Below are 18,452 nucleotides of genomic sequence, written 5' to 3'. Positions count from 1 at the left end.
TTCTGTAATTTGGCTGGCCTTCATCTGCTAAGGGAAGCCCCAGCAGGCAAACAATCCTTGCCAGCAGTGAGAGGTTGAACAGCAGCTTTGTCTTTCCTAGTCTGTCATTCAGATCTTTTGTTTTTCTTTTTTTATTTTAAACATCTTTTTTCTATGCTCTTTGATGTTTTGCCAGACTTCTGCAATTAAATATAACACACATTTTTTTCTCATGCAATAGCAAACACTCATTTTTTTACTGATGTATATCTACCTCTTAGCTGGTAGACAGGCAACAAATTAAAATTCTCCAATATTTGTGACCACAAATTAAATCTGAATGCTCAACAGCTGCTGAAGTTTTATGTGTGTTTGTTTCTAAACTTGACAGACACAGACTATCCCTGCTGCTGGAGTTTTGTGAAGTGACAGGAGGAGTTAAAAATCTGTTGGTTTGTTGGGTTTTTTTTTCCCCTTGATAATTAAACTGACTTGATGTTGTGGCTAATTTGGTCTATTGGAAATGCAGATTTAATGACTGGAACTACTGCCTTTACTGGTCCATGCTTCTGATCTTTTGGGCCCAAATCTGGCAGAGCATAAACCCAGTATAAAGTCATTTGGTTCAGTGCAATTTTACCAGCTGTTTTTAATTTTTTGGAAAATACCAGTTTCAGAAATTCTTTGATGTCTACTCAATAGGAAAGACTATCTTGAGTGTATACCCATTCCTGAACACAAGAAGCCATCAGCATATCAAATGTTTTTGTTGGATTTTGTTGCAAATGCTCACATCTAAAGTTACTGTACCATTGTTCCTTCGGTTATAGTGCTGAATTATTCAATATTATCATCCACTGCCCTTAGTCTTAGGAGATCTCTTTCACAGTTAATTATTAAAAGATATACCTCCGCTTTTTTAATTAATGCTGGTGTTTCTTATTAAGGGACCCAGCTCCTGCAGGCCTTTGTGGGTGGGAAGTACCTCTTACATGTTTCCTATTTCATGCTCAGGTAGGCATCTAACCATGTCTAATTCAACTTGGTTCATACCCACCTCTGACCATAAACTCTGGGGCACAGTTCAGCTGGTATAAACAATCAAAGGCTCCAATTAAGTAAATAGAGCTATGACAAATGAATGTAGCAGGGGTCTAGTTCTCCCTCCCCCGCCCCCTTCCAATTTTGTTTACAAGTTATGGTACAAATTTGGATTTAGAATAATACTTTTGCTGATACAGCAGTCATCTGTGCTGACTGCTGTAGTTTCTGATAGTGGCTAGGAGTACATCTGTGCTCCCATTCCACATCAGACTTAAGCACTTAGCTTGTATTTTGGCTGGAACTAAATTGGCTTAATTCTTTTAAATGGCTAATTATAATTTGTTAGTTATGGAAAGAGTCTCCTGGAGTTGGAAGGAAATCTTTCCCCCTTTGTAGGGAAAACATAGATAGTGTTTATTTGATTTTTTTTTGAAGGTTATTTAAATAGCTAGTCCAAGTGAGGATTCTAAGTATTTGTCCCCTCAACCTTTGTCTCTGTAGGGGATAAATGCTGCACTCCCATCTGTTACATGAATTCAGAGCTGCCAGACATAACCAAGAGCAGAATACGCCTTCTCCTTTTCTTCCCTCACTTTTTTTTCTGATGCGTATTCTCTGCTTCCTTGCACAGTCTTTGTTCTCCTGACCTTCTTTGGTGTGTTTCAATGGCAGTGCTGGCAACAGGAGGAGCTACAAACAGCGTGAATTAGTCTTTCTTTCATGGGAAACTGCAGCGGGGGGAGAGTACACTGGGCACTTGTAATGCTGCTGATGTGCACTTACAAGACAGTACAAAAAGTAAACGCTCATGCAAAGGGAAAGGGGAGTGAAAACACAGAGTTACTGGGGCTCAATGCTGGCACACTTCTTACAAGTCATAAAAGCTTCAAATGAAGTCGTTTGGGTAGTTCACACTTCTTTTCCCGGTAAACTCACATCAGCTGCATTGGTTTTAGGAGGTTTTCTGCATGGGGCCTTCTGCTGAAACAATGTGAACGCAAACTCAGCTTGTAGGCAAATCTTTTCTGTCTCTGTAGCCTGTGACCCCATGATTGCTGCTGGTTTCTGTTATTTATTATGTGTGTGAAATCTTAAGGTCTGTATCACTTCTGAGGCACAAGCTTGAAATGTAAAGGCTCAAATATATACAAAATTCTCCTGAAGTATATACATTGTCTTAAAATTAAGAATGTGTGACCTCCTTTCTTTCTCTCTACTATTATGGCCTGTCTGAAACACTGTGATTGAAACGTTGTTTGCAGAAATTGATTTTTATCGCTTTATTTTTCCCAGGTTTACAATGAGTTGTTGACAGCACTTTGAGTATTTTATTTCACTCTTTGTCTTGCAAAGTAATTTTTCTTTCCCTGTTGTTTGTATGAAGTCTCTCATGCACATCAAAATCAGGGAGGGGGAGAAGAGGATTAAAAAAAGCCAGTTGTTTCTATGAGTAGTATTTATTGTGTACAGTTGACAGATGTTAGTTTTGAGGTGAATAGTGTATACACACAAAGGGGTAGGGTTTCAGCTGGCTTAACTTGGAGTAAATAAAGGCCTTATCTTACCTTTGCAGTTGACCATTAAAGTATGTTCCTGTCCCTGGGCCAGTTAAGTGTGTCTGAAGCTTGATGACAACTGTAGAATCTGTCAACAAAGTCTGTGAAGTAAAATGCAGGTTGTCATCAACCGTGTCTCTCAATGGATGTAGTTTCCAAAGTCCTGTCATTTCTTGTGTCATTGAGCAGGGAAATCTGAGTCATCTCAATCACGTGAACCGCCTCAGTTATTGAGTCATGTCAGTTAGTCACCTTAGTTGTCAGTAACCTATGACTGAACATACGGAGTCAATAAAACATACACTTGAAATGTTATCTGCAGTAACAATCAAGATTTTTTTTTTTTAAATTCAGCACAAATGTCTTGTGGATATACCCCAGTTATTTCCTGATGTATTAGTAGTGAATTGGCTGTGCCATGTTGTTTCCATGCAGTCATGACATCCTCCCTGCTTCATGGAACAAAATCAGTTCCCAGCAGTGCTGTTGTGCTTGTGCCATCCCATCCTCCACCTTAAAGAAGCCCTTTCTGGCACCAGGCAGTGAAGAATAGCATGGGTAATGTAGCTGTTGGGTTAATCTTCGCTGTCTTACAGGTTGGCACAAAGGTGTTGTGGTGGTGTTTCATGATGATCATTACAAGCCAGACATGATGGAGAGATAAGTCAGGCATACAGAATAAACTTGTTTGTGTTGTTTGGATTGGAGGTACTTCTCTGCAGAGAAGAAAAAATGTACAAAATTGTTTGGCCTTTTTATTTTTTTTCAATTTTTTTTTAGTGCAGTGGAGCATTGTAGATTGAGAAAGGGAATTTAGGACAGGAAAATAGGCCATTTAAGTACTGTGGCTAGAGCAATCCACAACTAGGTCAGAAATTAGCTCCTCCAAAAGCACAAAGGCATAGCACATGTTCAATTTAATAAATCTAACAAGTGGTTACAAAGGAAATAACAGTTTGTTCATCTTTGCTCTTGGAGAGACAGATAATGAATCTATTATTTGGCAGACTTTCTGACCAAAATCCAAATGGCGTAAAGCTCCCGGATTAAGCCTGGGAAGTTAAACTGCTATTAGAAAACTACCTAGAAGAGAAATTCATTCAAGCAAAAGCAGTTACAGGCAAGTGCAAAACTGTTGCTCTGGATGGAGTGTCCAGATTCCCAGTCTTGCATTTTAAGCCTTTCTTTATGATTTCCACCAGATCTACCATGCAGTGGTTGAAAATAATATCGGAGTGTAACAATAGCATGTCTAATTGTTAATTCAGTTGATGCTCATGTCTTTTGATTGTCTCATGAATAGCACTTGCCAGACAAAATATAGGCTTGGTTTTTCCCTCTAATGTTTACAGATAGGTGAGGGGAAAAAGAAAACCCAAAAGAACAAAACAAAGAGCTAAAATAGCCCTAGGACACAGACTTTAAAACGAAAGCATATTTCAGAGGTCAGCCTCCTAAAAACAGTCAAAGAGACAAATACTCATTTTATAGGTTCAGAAGCTAGGTGTTGGTATTTCTGAAGTCCTTATCTGTAGGAATCGCTTTTCAGCACATTATAATCCATTTTTAATTAAGCTTATAGAGGATTAGGATAAGGAGAGTTTGTTGCATCTAATGTATTAAAGAAACAACTAGAGGCTGAAAATACCAGTATAATGATATTTCAAATAGTAGCATACGTGAAAGGCTTGACCTAAAGCCCAGTTCTTCTGTTCAAGACCAGGATTTGGAAATGTTCTGAAGTTGGGCTGGTTTTAGGGAAGTCTGGAAGAGAAAAAGGCAGAATTCTAGATCCAGGAAGTGAAGCGACCTAGTGCTTCCTGCAGACAAATCCAAACTTACTTGTCCTGTTATGTATAAGGCAGTCTCTCTGGTGGATAACTGCTGGGAAAGTAGCCTCTGGAAGACTGTGTGTATCATACTCTGCTTTCACAGGAAGTGGGTCAGAGCAATATGCTGGCACCTGACCCATTGCCACGTCTGTTCTTCAGGTCTGGAATAAACCCAGCAAACTTCAACAGCAAATATAAGTTAAGACAATAACTTTGTGATTAACAGGACATGTTAATGCTTGTGGACTAACAGTGGGGTGTAAGCAGCAGGAGAGTAAATAGTTTTCAGATTAATTGCAGGTTTTATTGGTCTTATGTCTGCTGCAGGTTCTCATTACCATTGCATCCCAAAGATTTCCTATTTATCACATTCAGGTGGAAACCATCACCCCTTGATTTTGGTTTAAAGGGAAAATGGATACCATCTGCCCAATGCCCTCCCAGGTGAATCCCTGGGAGACTTCCAAGAAATCCTAAGAAGCAGAACTCCAAAGTCTTTACAAGTACGTAGCAGAACAGTAGAGGATGGTTTGAGCAAGACCTTGTACAGTGGAAGCATAAAGGTGGGGAGAAAAGCTGGGTGTTACAAAGGAAATTTGAGCACCAAGGCTCTGATGTAAGCTGATTAAAGTGATAATCACCAGGTCTGTCTGTTGGCTGTGTCACTGCTCCCCCTGTGCATGTGAGCTGTGACAAGTTGTGATGTGCCTGTCACAGAATCATGGAGAGCACAGGTTGGAAGGGACTCCTGGAGGTTGTCTGATCCAACCTTCTGCTCAAAAGCCAAAGCAGTTTTGTCAGAGAGATGTTCAGTTAAATTTTGAACGTCCTCTGAGGATGAAGGGCCACAACAACTTGTTCCAGTGCTTGAGTACTGTGAAAACCATTCCATTATCAGAATTAACCTTGCTGCAACTTGTGACCATTGCCTTGTTCTTTTGCTGTGTCCATCTGAGAAGTTTGGCTCTGTCTTCAGTCTAACTCCTTTTTGAGAGTGGAAGACTGTAGTCAGATCTACCCCCCAGCCTTCTTCTATGTAGGTTAAATAAACACAGTTCCATTGTCATTCGTACGTCATTTGTCCAGGAGCCAGAACAGTAATTTTTTTTCCTGTAACATCATGAGCTGGTATTTTCCTTTGTTATCCTGCTAACGTGGGGTAGATCACTTCTGAGAGAATAGAGACATTTCATTCAAGCCAGCAATCCCCAGGTGAAACAAATTCACAGGATAAAGAAAAAGAATACAAACTTTGTTGTATCCGTTGTGTCTTTCTGTGGTTTATGTAAAGCACAGTCAGTGTGCTTACCCTGCTCCATCAGTGTGGCTTAGCTGTGGTAAACTTAGCTATTGTGGTCCTGCGGTGATGTAAGAATCTTTCGGAAATGGACAATTTGGCTATGAGCAAAACCTTGAAAACATGAGTAGTAAATGGCTCAAAATTCAGAAGGTAAATTTAAAGAACCTTATTTCTTTCTTAATATCAGATCATAAACCAGTGGCATAACTAATTTAGACACCTGACATACATTTTGAAGCAGCTGGTTCAGTGATAAAAATACGTGCCCTTGGCAAGTCATCTTTCTTTAAAATGTCACATTATTAGAACAGTCTAGCTTCTTTTCTTGCAAAGAGAAGACCTACAGCCATGAGCTGCCAGTATTGTGAATACAGTGCTTCTGAGCAGGCGTGAGGAGCATATAGAAAAAGCTATGACTCTTTAGTTAGGAAAACAACCTGCTCCTGCCAGCCAGTTCTGCTGCATCACCGCCATCATCTGTGCGCAAGATGGGGACAAGCTGGGAAGCAATTTCATCATCTGGTCTTTTCCCTTGACAGCACTAAAAGCGTATCGGGCCCTCACATAAAAATTTAAAGCAACAGGAGTGCTCAAGAGTATGCTCATCTATAAGAACAGCTCCTTATTTTCCAGTAGTCTTCTTGCAAGCAGATGATACTAACAGCAGAATGGGTATCCAGTAACTAGGAAATAAAAGAAACAAACCTTGTTTGATACTTCGAGTGTCAGGTGATATCCAGAGTTTGACAGTGAAACCCTGAAGTCTCATGTTTATTCTGAATTTTCTGCTTTGCTCTTGAGCTATATAAATCCAGCTTCAGTACAGCAGCAGACATAAAACTTCAAAAATCAGCCTATTTGTCTTGGTGTGGAATGCACTTCTGACTTTATGTAAAATAAGCAGTATATAAGCTTACGCATTTAAACTTAGCTTCATATTTTATCCTACAAGTTAGGTGCTTATGGAGTCTAATGTCAGTGCTTTTTGCTATCACTTCCAAAACATCTGCATTAGGGACATTACACAAGCTGACAGGAAGACACTGGTATCTGCAATAAGTAATTAATCCCTTAAGCACACAGGAATTTTCTATCAGTCGAATTGACTTGGTACAATTTCCCTAAAGGAGAGATAAAGCTGATGGGGCATGGCTTATCTTTCACCAAAATTTCTTCTTGGAGTCCCAAGATTTGCCTCGTTTTATTGTCGCCCTTCCCAACCTGCCCTCACAATTTAGGGTTTGCCCTTTTGAAACTGTTTGTGTTTCTAGTTGGTGCTGGTCAAGACAGCCATCACTTGAAAATGGTTTTACATGAATTGGACAGGTATTAGCTTAGGGTTGTTCTTTTTTTCTATGCAGTTTTTTGTTACTGTACAGTTTACACACAGAGAAGAGTGTTCTGCCAGTGTGCTAATACAATTTCCATTTAATTGTGTACTTCACAGGTATAAAGAACTATTCTGCAAGAAAGTAAGAGAAGCAAAGAGTTAGGAATGAAGAAAGGACACAACGGGTTTTATACTGTTCTATTTTCTTTTCTTCTTCTTTTTTTTTTAAGGGAATAACTGAAGAATCCTTAAATAGAGAGAATACTTGCAGTGACTGTTCTTTACAGAATGTACACTGACTTCTAATCAAATCTAAAGGTAAATCTAAACTTAATTCTGCTGAAAATTTTAAATGATGGTGGATTTTCAAGTTTAAAATAATTGGTTTACTTCCTAGTATCAGCTGGAAAGTGTTTTTGACACCATCTTGTGTTTTATTTCCACCTTTATTTCCAGTGAGAGATGGCAGCTCTGGAAGCTGCCAGCCTGTCACCACGGGAGTGGCTTTTCTTCTAGAGGTGTTTTGAAACTTGATGGCACAGTTTCGCTATAGTAGCCCAAGTCATGGCAGCTTGCACTATGCTTGATTCTGCTTGTCTTATTGATGGCACCGAGAGAGCCACAGCAGCTGACAAAGCAATAACTGGAATGCTGATGAAAAACAAGGCTGCTTCAGCAGTAGCAAACCTTTTTACATATGAACCTACCTTTTAAAGGATCCAGCCTTAAATTAATATTGTGTACTCTGAATAAAGTGCTCTTGAAGGCTGCTTTTCCCCAGGAAATATTTCTTCATGTAATTTAGAAAGAGCAAGCAATCTCTCATACTAGGAGTGGACAGATCTGGAGTGCTGACACCTGTGGGTACATTGTGATGCTGCTTTGCACCTGTTCAGTGGGATTGCTGGCACGAGTGATAAAACATAATTATGAGTGCTATCAGCTAACACAAGTGATATTGTGATAGAAGCAGGCCAGCAAATGTCAGACAGACTATGGCTCTCTCCTCGTCAGCAGCAGGCTAGTGTCTATTTCTAGTCTCAACTCCGGCTATTGGTGCAAAGATTTTCTTTGAGAAAGAAAGGAGTGGACTTAGGTCTCTTTTTCCTGCTTCCCATTACTGTATCTGTGTTGGGGCTGAGACACTACAACTTCATCCCTCTCAGTCTCTGCTGTCAGAATTCATAAAGTATTTCCTCGTGTCTTGATGTCTGCCTTAATTGTCATCTTTATCTCTGAGCCAAAGGACAGGAAGGTCACAGGTCTGATATAAAAAAGCAGAAGATCCCTCAGAGGGTTTACTCCAAACACTGGGTAAATCCTTAACTGCTAAGACAGTTTGTCATTCAAATTGTATGTGTTTTTTTATTTGACATTCCTGTGTCGAAGGCATGTACCCTGTACTAACCAAATACTGTAGGCACCTCTGCATTTGTGGAGCAGAGCACACTTGATATTTTTATTCAATAGTTGAGGTTTTTTCACAGTGCTTTATCAGATCTGTTTAATACTATTTTCCTGAGCTGGATGATTTTTGGTTTTTGTTTGCCTTTGAAGAAGAATGTATTTCTGCTCATTACAGACTAGACAGCAGTGAAACCTGGCTGGTGAGAGGTGGTTGAGTAACATAATGATACCATCTCCAAATATTTCTCCATAACTAGAAGGAGTCTCTTGTTGTGATAGGGGAATCTGGTTCATCTTGGGGGAATATCTTAATTTCCAATGCTTCCATTTTATGGGGTGGAGTAAGAACCCTTGGGAATCAGAATATCTCTGGGTTCCTGTTATTTTAAGTGACTTCTTGTGAGAACAGTTAGCATGAATTTCAGTATGGAAACAAAATTCCAGCATAAATGTCATCTACAGCATGGTTCAGTTGGTTCAGACTGAACAGACTGAACAGACTGAACATTATTGCAGTACTGGCAGGTTTTTGCTCTGCTGTCACTCTCTTATTTATGTTTGTAGAAGGCTATGCTTTTATGCTTTTCCTCTAGTTTACTTTTAGGTTCCCATCTATACTATTAAAATTGGCCCTAGTGGATTCTTCCATTGATTTGGGAAGAAGTTGTCCTTTTTCTTCCTCTCTGAGGATTAGCATTCCCAGGAAGACCACACTTTTCCTCTGTGCCTTTTTCATGTTACAGCTTCAGGGTTGCTTTGCAGCATCAGCACCACCATGTGTTTCTCTTCAGTCAGTTGTCCATATGTTGCTTACAGCTTTCAGACCTCTCCCAGACCCTGTGGAAGCCATTTGGAGTTTAGGGTCATGAGAACCAGTTGCTTTAGGACATCTTTAGTAGATATATTCATGTCTTTGATTTATCCGTGGTGATTCTTCTTGCCTGCATCTGATTCTTGCATTTCATCCATCCTACTCAAGTTTAGTAATGTATAAAGGTGAAGTTGCACACAGGCAGAACATAAACAAGTGTGTTTGCTTTTCTAGTCCTTGAAGGGAGGATTGTTTTATTAATAAGTCATCCAGATGCGTGCCTGTATCATTTGAGCTGCATTTTGCCCCAAGAATACTTCAGTTTAAAGGAGCACCATGAGCTGCTGTTTCAGGAAGGTTTCTAAAAAAAAAAAAAATTAAAAATTCAGCTGCTGTAACAGCCACTAAATTATAACATAAATATGACACAAATGCTAAAGAAATCACTAAATTATAATCAGTTATTATAAAAATACTAAAACTAACAAACAAAACTAAGAAAACATACAAAGGGAACTGTGAATGTGATTATGCACAAAATGCTGTTGAAAGCTGAAATAGAAGAAAAAAATTGAGATAAAGAGGTTTCTGCTCATCGGTAACAGGGACCTGGGTGTGACTGTAAGAGGAGCAGCACATACTTGCTGTTTGGTGCAGAAGGGACACACATGACCTTGAATGATACAAGTATTCTGAATTATCTTTCTGTCCTTGTGTGCTGTACTTCTCTTGGGACTGCTATTTCCCTTTCTGTCTTTGCAGTGTTTGCTGGCATTTTCCCTGACAAGCTACTGGCCTATTTGGTGTCTCTGGAGACTGCATCCCTTCAAGTCTGGGCTGCTGTGATTATTTTAGCACTCAATGCAGATTTCCCTGAGGAACAGTGGAATTGTGCCAGATGTGGTTCATGTGCTCTGCTTCCCCTGGGCTTGGCAGGGAGGCTGTGTGCCAGCTGAAGGGGCACCAAGAGGGGATTGAAGCAATGGCACTTGGTCCTTGCCATGGGCCCTGGGAAGGGAGGGATCCCCTTTCCTTCCTCCAGGCAAGGGGCTGCAGGACGTGTTGCTGCACAGGCTCTTCAGCAGCATGGGAGGGCAGACAGCTCTGATTGCAAGTCCAGAAGTTTACCTGAGGATCACAAAATGTTTTCCCGGTCTTTCTGGAAATCTGGGCCAACCTGTGATGAAGAGGAAGGTGAGAAAACATGGTGAAAGGTGATCTGTCTGGGAGCAGAAGGTATTTCCATGTTGGATTTATTGAATTATGTGTGGTTTGTGATGGGAGAGAATTCAGGACGTTCCAAGCTGGGGACAGGATGACATACCCTTTAGTTAGAAATCAGCCTTAATGGGTTCTTCTGGAACAGCTTTTACAGGTTCAGAGTTTTCTGGATTCACTAATGTCTTAAGCTCAAAGCAAAATGCAGAAAATATGATGTCTGTGATAACAGGAAGAAATACAAGGTTGTTTCTATTAACCCTTGAATCCCACTGTCTTGATAAAATCACAGAAAACTGGTTTTTTTTATTTTCAAAAAGTAGGAAAAGTGCAATCTTCCACATCTGTCCATACACTGCTTCCATTTCTTGATACCAGAAAAATTTCTGGTTGTGGAAGTATAAGTGTCATTTCCAGGCTCTTTCAGATGATATCTTTGCATTGGCATTATCTCAGTGCCTGGATCATAGGGACAGACTTCATGCAGGGATGGGCACCAAGCCTCATGATAAATACCATTTTATTCCTAGCTAGTGCAGTGCTGGCTGAAACCCTTGAGCAAAGGTGGAAAAGTCTGAATTTCCTTTATTTAAACTTCTGTAGGTGATCAACATAGTAAAAGAGTCTGTGCCAACTTTTAACCTTTTCTTTCACTGACATGTCCTACTTATTCCACAAACTCTAAATTATCTGCCTTCTCATTTCCCTTTAGGATCTCCTTCAGTATCACAGGTATCATCTATTTTCTCTCAGGTGGTCTTATTAATACAAATCTAACTAAATTTTAGATCAGTTGTTCTCAGCTGATTTTTATTTTTTCAAGGCTGCTGCTTCTATTTTGGACCTGGGGAAGGACTGATGTATTTGAAAGCTTATTGATTTTTCCCAACTAGACTAGTGGGTTTAATAACATAGGTCTGGCTAAAAGCCTTATTTTAGCCATATCCTTGGATACATCAACAACAGTTTTGTTATTTCTTCTGGCATAATTTATGGCTGTCAGTGTTATGCAAATATCCCAGCAATAGCTAGTAATGATATGGACAGTGTTATGTTGGCCTGTCAGCAATGTTCCTAATCTTCATCAGGGAAAAATAAACAGAAAAATCTCAGGCAACTGATGTACTGGAAGAGACTGCAATGCAAAAGCATCTTCTTGTTATGAAGTTGCCATGATACAATCATTTGTTCATTCTGGATTGAATCAATCTTTTTTTTATTCCCGTGTTTTCCTATATCAGAAGAATTTGGTGTTCAGGATGTGTTTCTCCCTGTTGGTGGAATTTCAGAACAGTTTGCAGTTTCCCTGAAGTCCCCTGGATGAAGGGTGCTGGACAGTATGGAAGCAGACACTTGAGTCTTGTAACACCACTAGTAGAAGAGCTGTGATGAGTGTAGGATGAAGTGGCAATCATTAACGTTGAACTGTTAAATGAGGTGCTTGGGCTGAGGTAATTGAGTTTCTGGGAGCCAGCAGCCATGAGAGTGACAGATCCAAGTACCAAAATGCCACCTGTCCGTCTGCAGCGGTGTCATATTAGCAGTTCCAGCACTGGCCTCTTTCCTCATGCTAACTGGGAGATGGTGGATCTTGGCAACCAGTTCAGCAACAACTCTTCAGTGGGTAGGGGATATGTCCTGTATGTCTGCAAAACAGAGCCATCCGTGTGGTCCTGCTTTGTGATGGCTGAGACAGACAAGTGCATTTCTCTCTTGCATCCATGTGGGAGAGGCAGCGGGAAAGCAAGCACACACTTTTCACTCCCCTTCTAATCCGCATCTCCGCAGATGAGTACAAGGGACACTGCTCTCGCAGCATGGCTGCTGGTGCCCCAAGGCAGCATGGAGCAGCGGTGAGGTGAGAGTCCAACCTGCACAGCTCCTACTAAAGCTCACGAGGTCCCTTGTAATCCTGTGACTTCTTTCTCATCAGAGAACAACTATGGTAAACTGGAGAGACCCAGAGGGGGCCAAGCATCTGAACCTGCTAGTGTGTGGTGTGACGTGAGCTGTCAGGCCTCTGTGGGAGGAAACTGAGGCCACCACAGTGCTGTTAATCAGATTCCCAACAAGAAAAAATAGCAAGTGAGCAGGTCATCCAGGACACCAGCACAGCACTCTGTGACATGGGCCAAATATAGGTTATGTGTACAGCTTGCGAGTGCTCACCTGCCCCAGTTGTGTCTTCTGCAGGTGTTGGCGTTAACTTCCCCTCCTGGGATTTGTTTCCATTTACATGAAGTTTTAAAGGCCCATGTGGCTGGTAAGGAGCAAGAATTAACTTTTCCTTAAAATACCATATCAAAAACAAAATCAAAAGCCTGTGAAAAGCGGATGAAGCCAACTCTCATGATTTGCTTTTCCCCCCTTCAGAATCAAAAGATGTGGCTTTTTTTGGAAAATGTATACTTACGTAATTTGTCCTCATTTTGGTTCTTAATAACCAGCACAGCTCAGCGAGTGCTGACTGGTTGGCTGCAATTAACCCGTGTAATGTTATTTGTGGCTCTTTTTGAGAAAGGATTGGTTTGTCTCAGCCTACAAGCCTTATTTTAGATAATCCCCATTTTAAGTGCAACTGTGATTTTAAAGGTAGTTACTTTTGTCCATGAACGTGATAGGAGCTTAAAGCAAAGCCCTTGAGATGCCAGAGGGGACCAGGCAGTTTACCAGTGGCTCGGTAAGGGCATGCTTGGGAGAGACAGGTTTTATTCTCCACCTAGTGTTTAGACAAACCCAGCAAGGCTGAATCACCCACCATGTGCCCTACATCTGCAACCACTCTAGGCCTGAAATAGCTGGTTCTGGAAAGTCACATTTTGAACAAGGGGTTCAAAACAGCAACCCCACACCCACCCTTACATCACTGAACATAAGGGATTGGGCCACCTTTTCTTGCTCTTTGCTTGCTTTGAAGTGCTGGTTTGTCAATGCTGAAGTGCAGAAACTGTCCTGAAATAAAATTGTGCCACTCAAATCCCAACGATGATGTGATCCCTCTCCTGGAGAGCACTTGCATGCCAGAGGAACGTTTTAAAGCAATATAATTGGCTTTCTTAGTTAAAACCTCAGCATGATTTCAGAAGGGAGAGGCCAGAAGGGAAGAATCATCTGCAAATTCAGTAATCCCCATTTTGAAGTGCACTCTATTGCAATTTATTGTCAAGTAAAAGATATATGTACAGTTCTGACATTTAGATTGCACTGATGTTTCAAAATGGAATGCAATATATTATGTGAAGCACATTTTCTATGAAGTATCTTTGTATTTTTACAAGAGTGATTCCTTATTTGAAAAATATATTTAGTGCTGACTATAGCTTTCATTTCTCTAGCAGAGAAACACTAATTCAAGGGGTGTGTTGAAGAAATGCTTTGGGTTGGGAACATTTTTAACTGAAATGCAGACTCTGTGAAGGCTTCCAGGGAAGGGCACTTTGCCTGAAGAGAGTCACATCAAAAGCTCCACTCAGCTTCTAAATCACAGGTTTCTTGAAAAACCTTATCATTACACACACTTGTACTGAAATTCAGTCTGATACAAACCAGATCAATTTGTATTTGTGCCCCTACCTCGTTCAGTTACCAGCATACATGCAAAATGCTGGATGAAAAAATACACGTGCATTGAAAGTCCCCATCTGAACTGATCTCAGAGATTAGATGGGGAAAATTCCTGAAAACTAGATACAGAAACACTTAGTGCCTAATAATTTTGCTGGGAGGGGGTGGGCAAGCTGAGAGGGGCTCCCAGAGCTACACATTAGACGTGATATGAACACAGAAGATGTTGGGTTTTGGGTGATGTGTGACTGAAAAATGGACAACTCCTGTCAGCCCAGAGTGCAACTCCTCACCCTGCTCCAAATCACAAGTCTCAACTTGGCCAGCGGCCCTGTGCTAAAAACACTCGTTTCTCTCCAACACAACATCTATAAATGGAGCTGGGACAACTGCGTCAGCCATCACAGAATATCTCAACTTGGCAGGGACCCATAAGGATCATTGGGCGCAACTCGATGTGTGCCTGGCTTGTAGGTACCTGAACTTCAGTGAAGTGGATCCCACTGAACTTTGCTTATATCTGCAGTATGCCAAGGACACAGTCATAGCAGCACCCCAGATTTGCTGCCTTTGGCCTCAAAGTGCCTCCTGCTGTCAATGATCCTTGTCTCCAGCAGATGGCCCAGCCAGCCCGCAGCCAGCCTTGCTCTCCCTGGCAATCTCACCGCAGGCACATTGTATTATTCAAGACTGGCACCTTTGAAGTCAGTCTAAGTTTCAAATTATACAGAAAAGTGGTTTTATGTACACCAAGCTAAATATTCATTAGTACCTCAGAAAATGGCAATTTTGAATTTGAAATGTTTTTAGCAATAGTGGCTCCATATCAATGACTCAATACTACCACGTCACTGCTGCAGAGTTTGTGAAAAGATGGTCCCAGGACAGTCATGCCCAGCAAATTTATTTTCTATAATAACAAAGACCAAAATGAAAAGCACACAGCTAATGCATCAGTTCTGCTTTTTAATATGACTATCTTACGGTTTCCTCTAAGTTACTGGAAATATACCCATGACATATTTCCCCATCCAAAGATCAATACCTGTTACAAAAATAAATGCTGTTCTAGATGAAAAGCTGGTATTCAACAGCACTTATTTCCAGTTGCTATTTGCTGTTTCCAGTAAAAGCTAGATATATACTGAGACAAGAGACTTACTTATGACCTGTGGTTAATATGAAGTGCTGAGTTTCCTATAGAAAAATCTGTACTATCTGTTAGCTTATTGGTTTCTAATGACAAAATACACCACTTCATTAGTTAAATACGCTCTTTCATGCTTTTCCGCTGTAAGAATACAAGCCTGTCTTTTCTAAACCCGATGTAAATAAATTTCAGATTTCACATGTAATGACTTCTGGTCATGCATGTTTTGAAGCTAATACTTCTAAAACGAGATGATTTCTCTTGCAAAACTCAGCAATCACCAGAAACCAAGTGTACTTTGAACTGAGAAGAGCACATTATTCTACTTATCATTCACATAAATTGTACCTGCAAAACTGCAACTCCACAGATTTGTTCCTGTACATTTTTTTTTTAATTAATTAATGGAATGAATCAACACTTGCTATGGAATATGGTTAATCTGTCCAAAGTTATATGGAAGGACAGGAATAAAGGTTTGATAGTGATCCCAGTTAACTATGGATGCTGGTTTTTTGGGTAAGAAGTATGAAAACTGTCTCTTGACATCCTTGTGTTATTTTCACTTGAAGAATCATAAAAACTTTGGCAAGCCAAATTGAGAAAGCATACACTTTAGCACCACAAAACTAAGATATAAAAGCCATTTATTCAAAAAAATGTGGTGGTGTCAAATCACATACACAAGCCAATATTGAGCTACAAACACAGACCAAACAGTTCTATAAACAGAAATTGGAGTGTTCATATACCATAGTACCTGAAAAAGACCGTTAATAAAAAGGAGTCCATAAGTATTTAATTTCACTTTTTCTATATGGCTCCTTGCTGGATATCTTTGCCTAAGTTAGTGTACGATGAGCCAGAGGTAAGAGTCCCAAGTAAAGCATCTAATGCCTCAGGGCTCCATTAAAAACCTTTATTCTTCTAAACAAAAGGAAAGTCTAGTCTATAGTTTTCTGTATGACACTGAAGTAAAGCCTCTTTGCTTGAACAGTACGGCATTCCGAAGCGCATTTGGCATTAACCTAGATTGAGACTGGGCTTTGTGGAACCGTCTCAGTTCTCCTCCCCTTCAGACTCCGACTCTGGAAGAGAATAAAGTAAAACACTTCATGTAGGTTGCACAAGGACAGTGATGTGAGTTATTCTATAAAAATAAGAAGATATTCTTCCAAACTGAAAATTTTCATCGCATGTAGTACTTCCTGGGAAAGGCTGGCAGATCAAACAGAGTAAGCCAGAAGAGGAAGGCCTACTCTGCTGCCCTCCACAGTGGAGCTCTTCATTTACAGATCTGTCACTATAATTTTCACCACATTGCTATGAATGAGTCTGGCCCTCATCTGCAGAGCCACACAGTGCATATCTGAGCTGAGTTTAATAAAGGATCAGCATTATTTGCTCACTCTTCTAATCTCTATGAGTAGACGGTACTACTATCATCCAGGAAGCACCCTTAAAACTATTTGCTCTGCAAACATCACTCAGCATCATCATCCAGACTATCTAGAAAGGCAGAAGTGATGTTAGCCTACAGCAGGTATGAAGCCTGTAAAAACAAAATTTTTTTATAATTTGCACAGCATAAGATAAAATTCATTTAGAAGTAGAAGCAGAAGTAGCTTAGAAATAGGAATATACATGGTGATTTTGTCACCTAAAGCTACTTTGCATCATATTGTATTTCTGTGTTCACCTGACAGGAAAGGGCTCACTGCCAACAAATACTACACCATAGATCAGATTTCTCAGAGCAAACATGGTCTGTATGTTCCTACAGAAACATTTTGTCTCCGTTTGTACTGGACTTTGTAATGAAGACATCTGGCAGAGGGGACATGCAGGAAAGGATAAAAATAAAGAGCAGCCAAAAGGCATACAAGTAGAAAATTAAAAGGAGAAAATACTGCTTAATTAGACCAAGATTGCCCATCCAAAATCTCAAGTTTGAAAGGAGCTGCCATTTTTATACTGCGATCTGAACGTGTGAATTGCTGCAAAGTTTTATCTCTTCCTTAGCATTACTACATATTCCCTCCAAGTTTATAAAACTAATTACATTAAATGTATTCAAATGAATACTAACAGTTCTATCTCTATCTATTACACATGGATCTATCTTCCCAACTGATGCAGAATTCTTTTTCCGTGCAAAAAAAGGTAACTTACATATTCAGTACAAACCAAAGTATTTTCCTATGCGGACCATGAGAAAAACCAAGTTAGGGACTAAAGGAATTAGTTCCTCTCCCAAATAACCATTTTAAAGCAGCAAATACAGATCACATAATCTTAGTCTGAACATTCAGCTAAACCAGTTTCAAGAGCCATGGCACAAGCAGGCTTATGCTACGTTCATGTTGCCATTAAACATAATAGCAGAGAACACCAAGACAGAAAACTGTTTGGTTGTGCAGGCTAACACCAAGGTACTTCATCCTGTCACCAGTGCAGAGTTCCTCCCTGCAGAAGCTTAAAGATCTTATCTACAGACAAGTGGTACCTGATGATTAAAGGACTTCATAGGGATACCACAATCATGAAAAAGCAGCAAATGTTGTTAAGCTTGTCCAGAAACAATTTGGACAGTGATGCCTGCTGTTTTCTATTCTAAATCCTGTATATGCCTGGTACAACTGAGATCAGAAAAAATAAGATTGTTTTATAAAAAGACTACCATAGTTCTTCAAATGAACACGTACCTTCTTCAGCATTTTGCAGCCACTCCACAAATTTCTTCATCTGGTCAAGAAAAACACTTTTGCCTTTAGCAACATGTGCTTCTTTATACCATTTGAGGATAGCTTCTTCACTCAGAACATCAGCTGAAATACAGATCAGTGTTTGTTAAAAATCAACGTATTTTTTAGAGATTAGCACATTTCAAACATGAGAGGAGATTTTTTAAAGGCAGCATAAAATAAGTTAATATGATTGCAGTGGAACAAGCTTTGCATGATCTATTATTAGGCTACAAATACAGAATATTTGATGCATATTACAGGTTCCAGATGCAATAAAATGTGTAATGTATTAGGCTTAAAATAAAGTATTAAATATTGTGCCTCTGTAAAGAAGAGTTCTCTACTCATCTGTTTTAAATACACCACATTAGACAGTTAGATAAAACAAATAAAATAATCAGCCTGCACATCTTGGAAGTTACCACAATAAGAATTACCATGCTCTTTCTTGCTGTTGTATCACAGAACTGTGCATGGTTCTGGAAACCTAAAGTGGACACCTCCTGACTGAACA

At 40.0% G+C, this 18,452-nt stretch overlaps 1 protein-coding gene and 1 long non-coding RNA gene across 3 annotated transcripts in view; one reads left to right on the top strand and one right to left on the bottom strand.

Moving 5' to 3' along the window:
* Positions 1–4,800: 4,800 nt before the first annotated feature.
* LOC113968366 lies at positions 4,801–15,120 on the top strand. The gene is made up of 2 exons (XR_003534489.1): positions 4,801–4,914; positions 7,159–15,120. It is a non-coding gene; the product is annotated as an uncharacterized LOC113968366 (long non-coding RNA).
* A 701-nt stretch (positions 15,121–15,821) lies between these two features.
* Positions 15,822–18,452, bottom strand: part of BZW2 (basic leucine zipper and W2 domains 2) — a 54,462-nt gene continuing 51,831 nt past the window's right edge. For both annotated transcript variants that reach the window (XM_027684873.1, XM_027684872.1), the window contains exons 11-12: positions 17,897–18,019; positions 15,822–16,279 (exon numbers count right to left, since the gene is read on the bottom strand). In XM_027684873.1, the coding sequence (XP_027540674.1) occupies positions 16,251–16,279; positions 17,897–18,019 (152 nt within the window). In that variant the 3' untranslated portion in view covers positions 15,822–16,250. The remainder of the gene's footprint in view (positions 16,280–17,896; positions 18,020–18,452) is intronic.

Source organism: Neopelma chrysocephalum, unplaced genomic scaffold, assembly GCF_003984885.1.
Source record: "Neopelma chrysocephalum unplaced genomic scaffold, ASM398488v2 Primary Assembly neopelma1_67, whole genome shotgun sequence".
Classification (NCBI taxonomy): Eukaryota; Metazoa; Chordata; class Aves; order Passeriformes; family Pipridae; genus Neopelma; species Neopelma chrysocephalum.
Note: the sequence above shows the minus strand (reverse complement) of the source record. Positions and strands in the feature narration are given on the sequence as shown.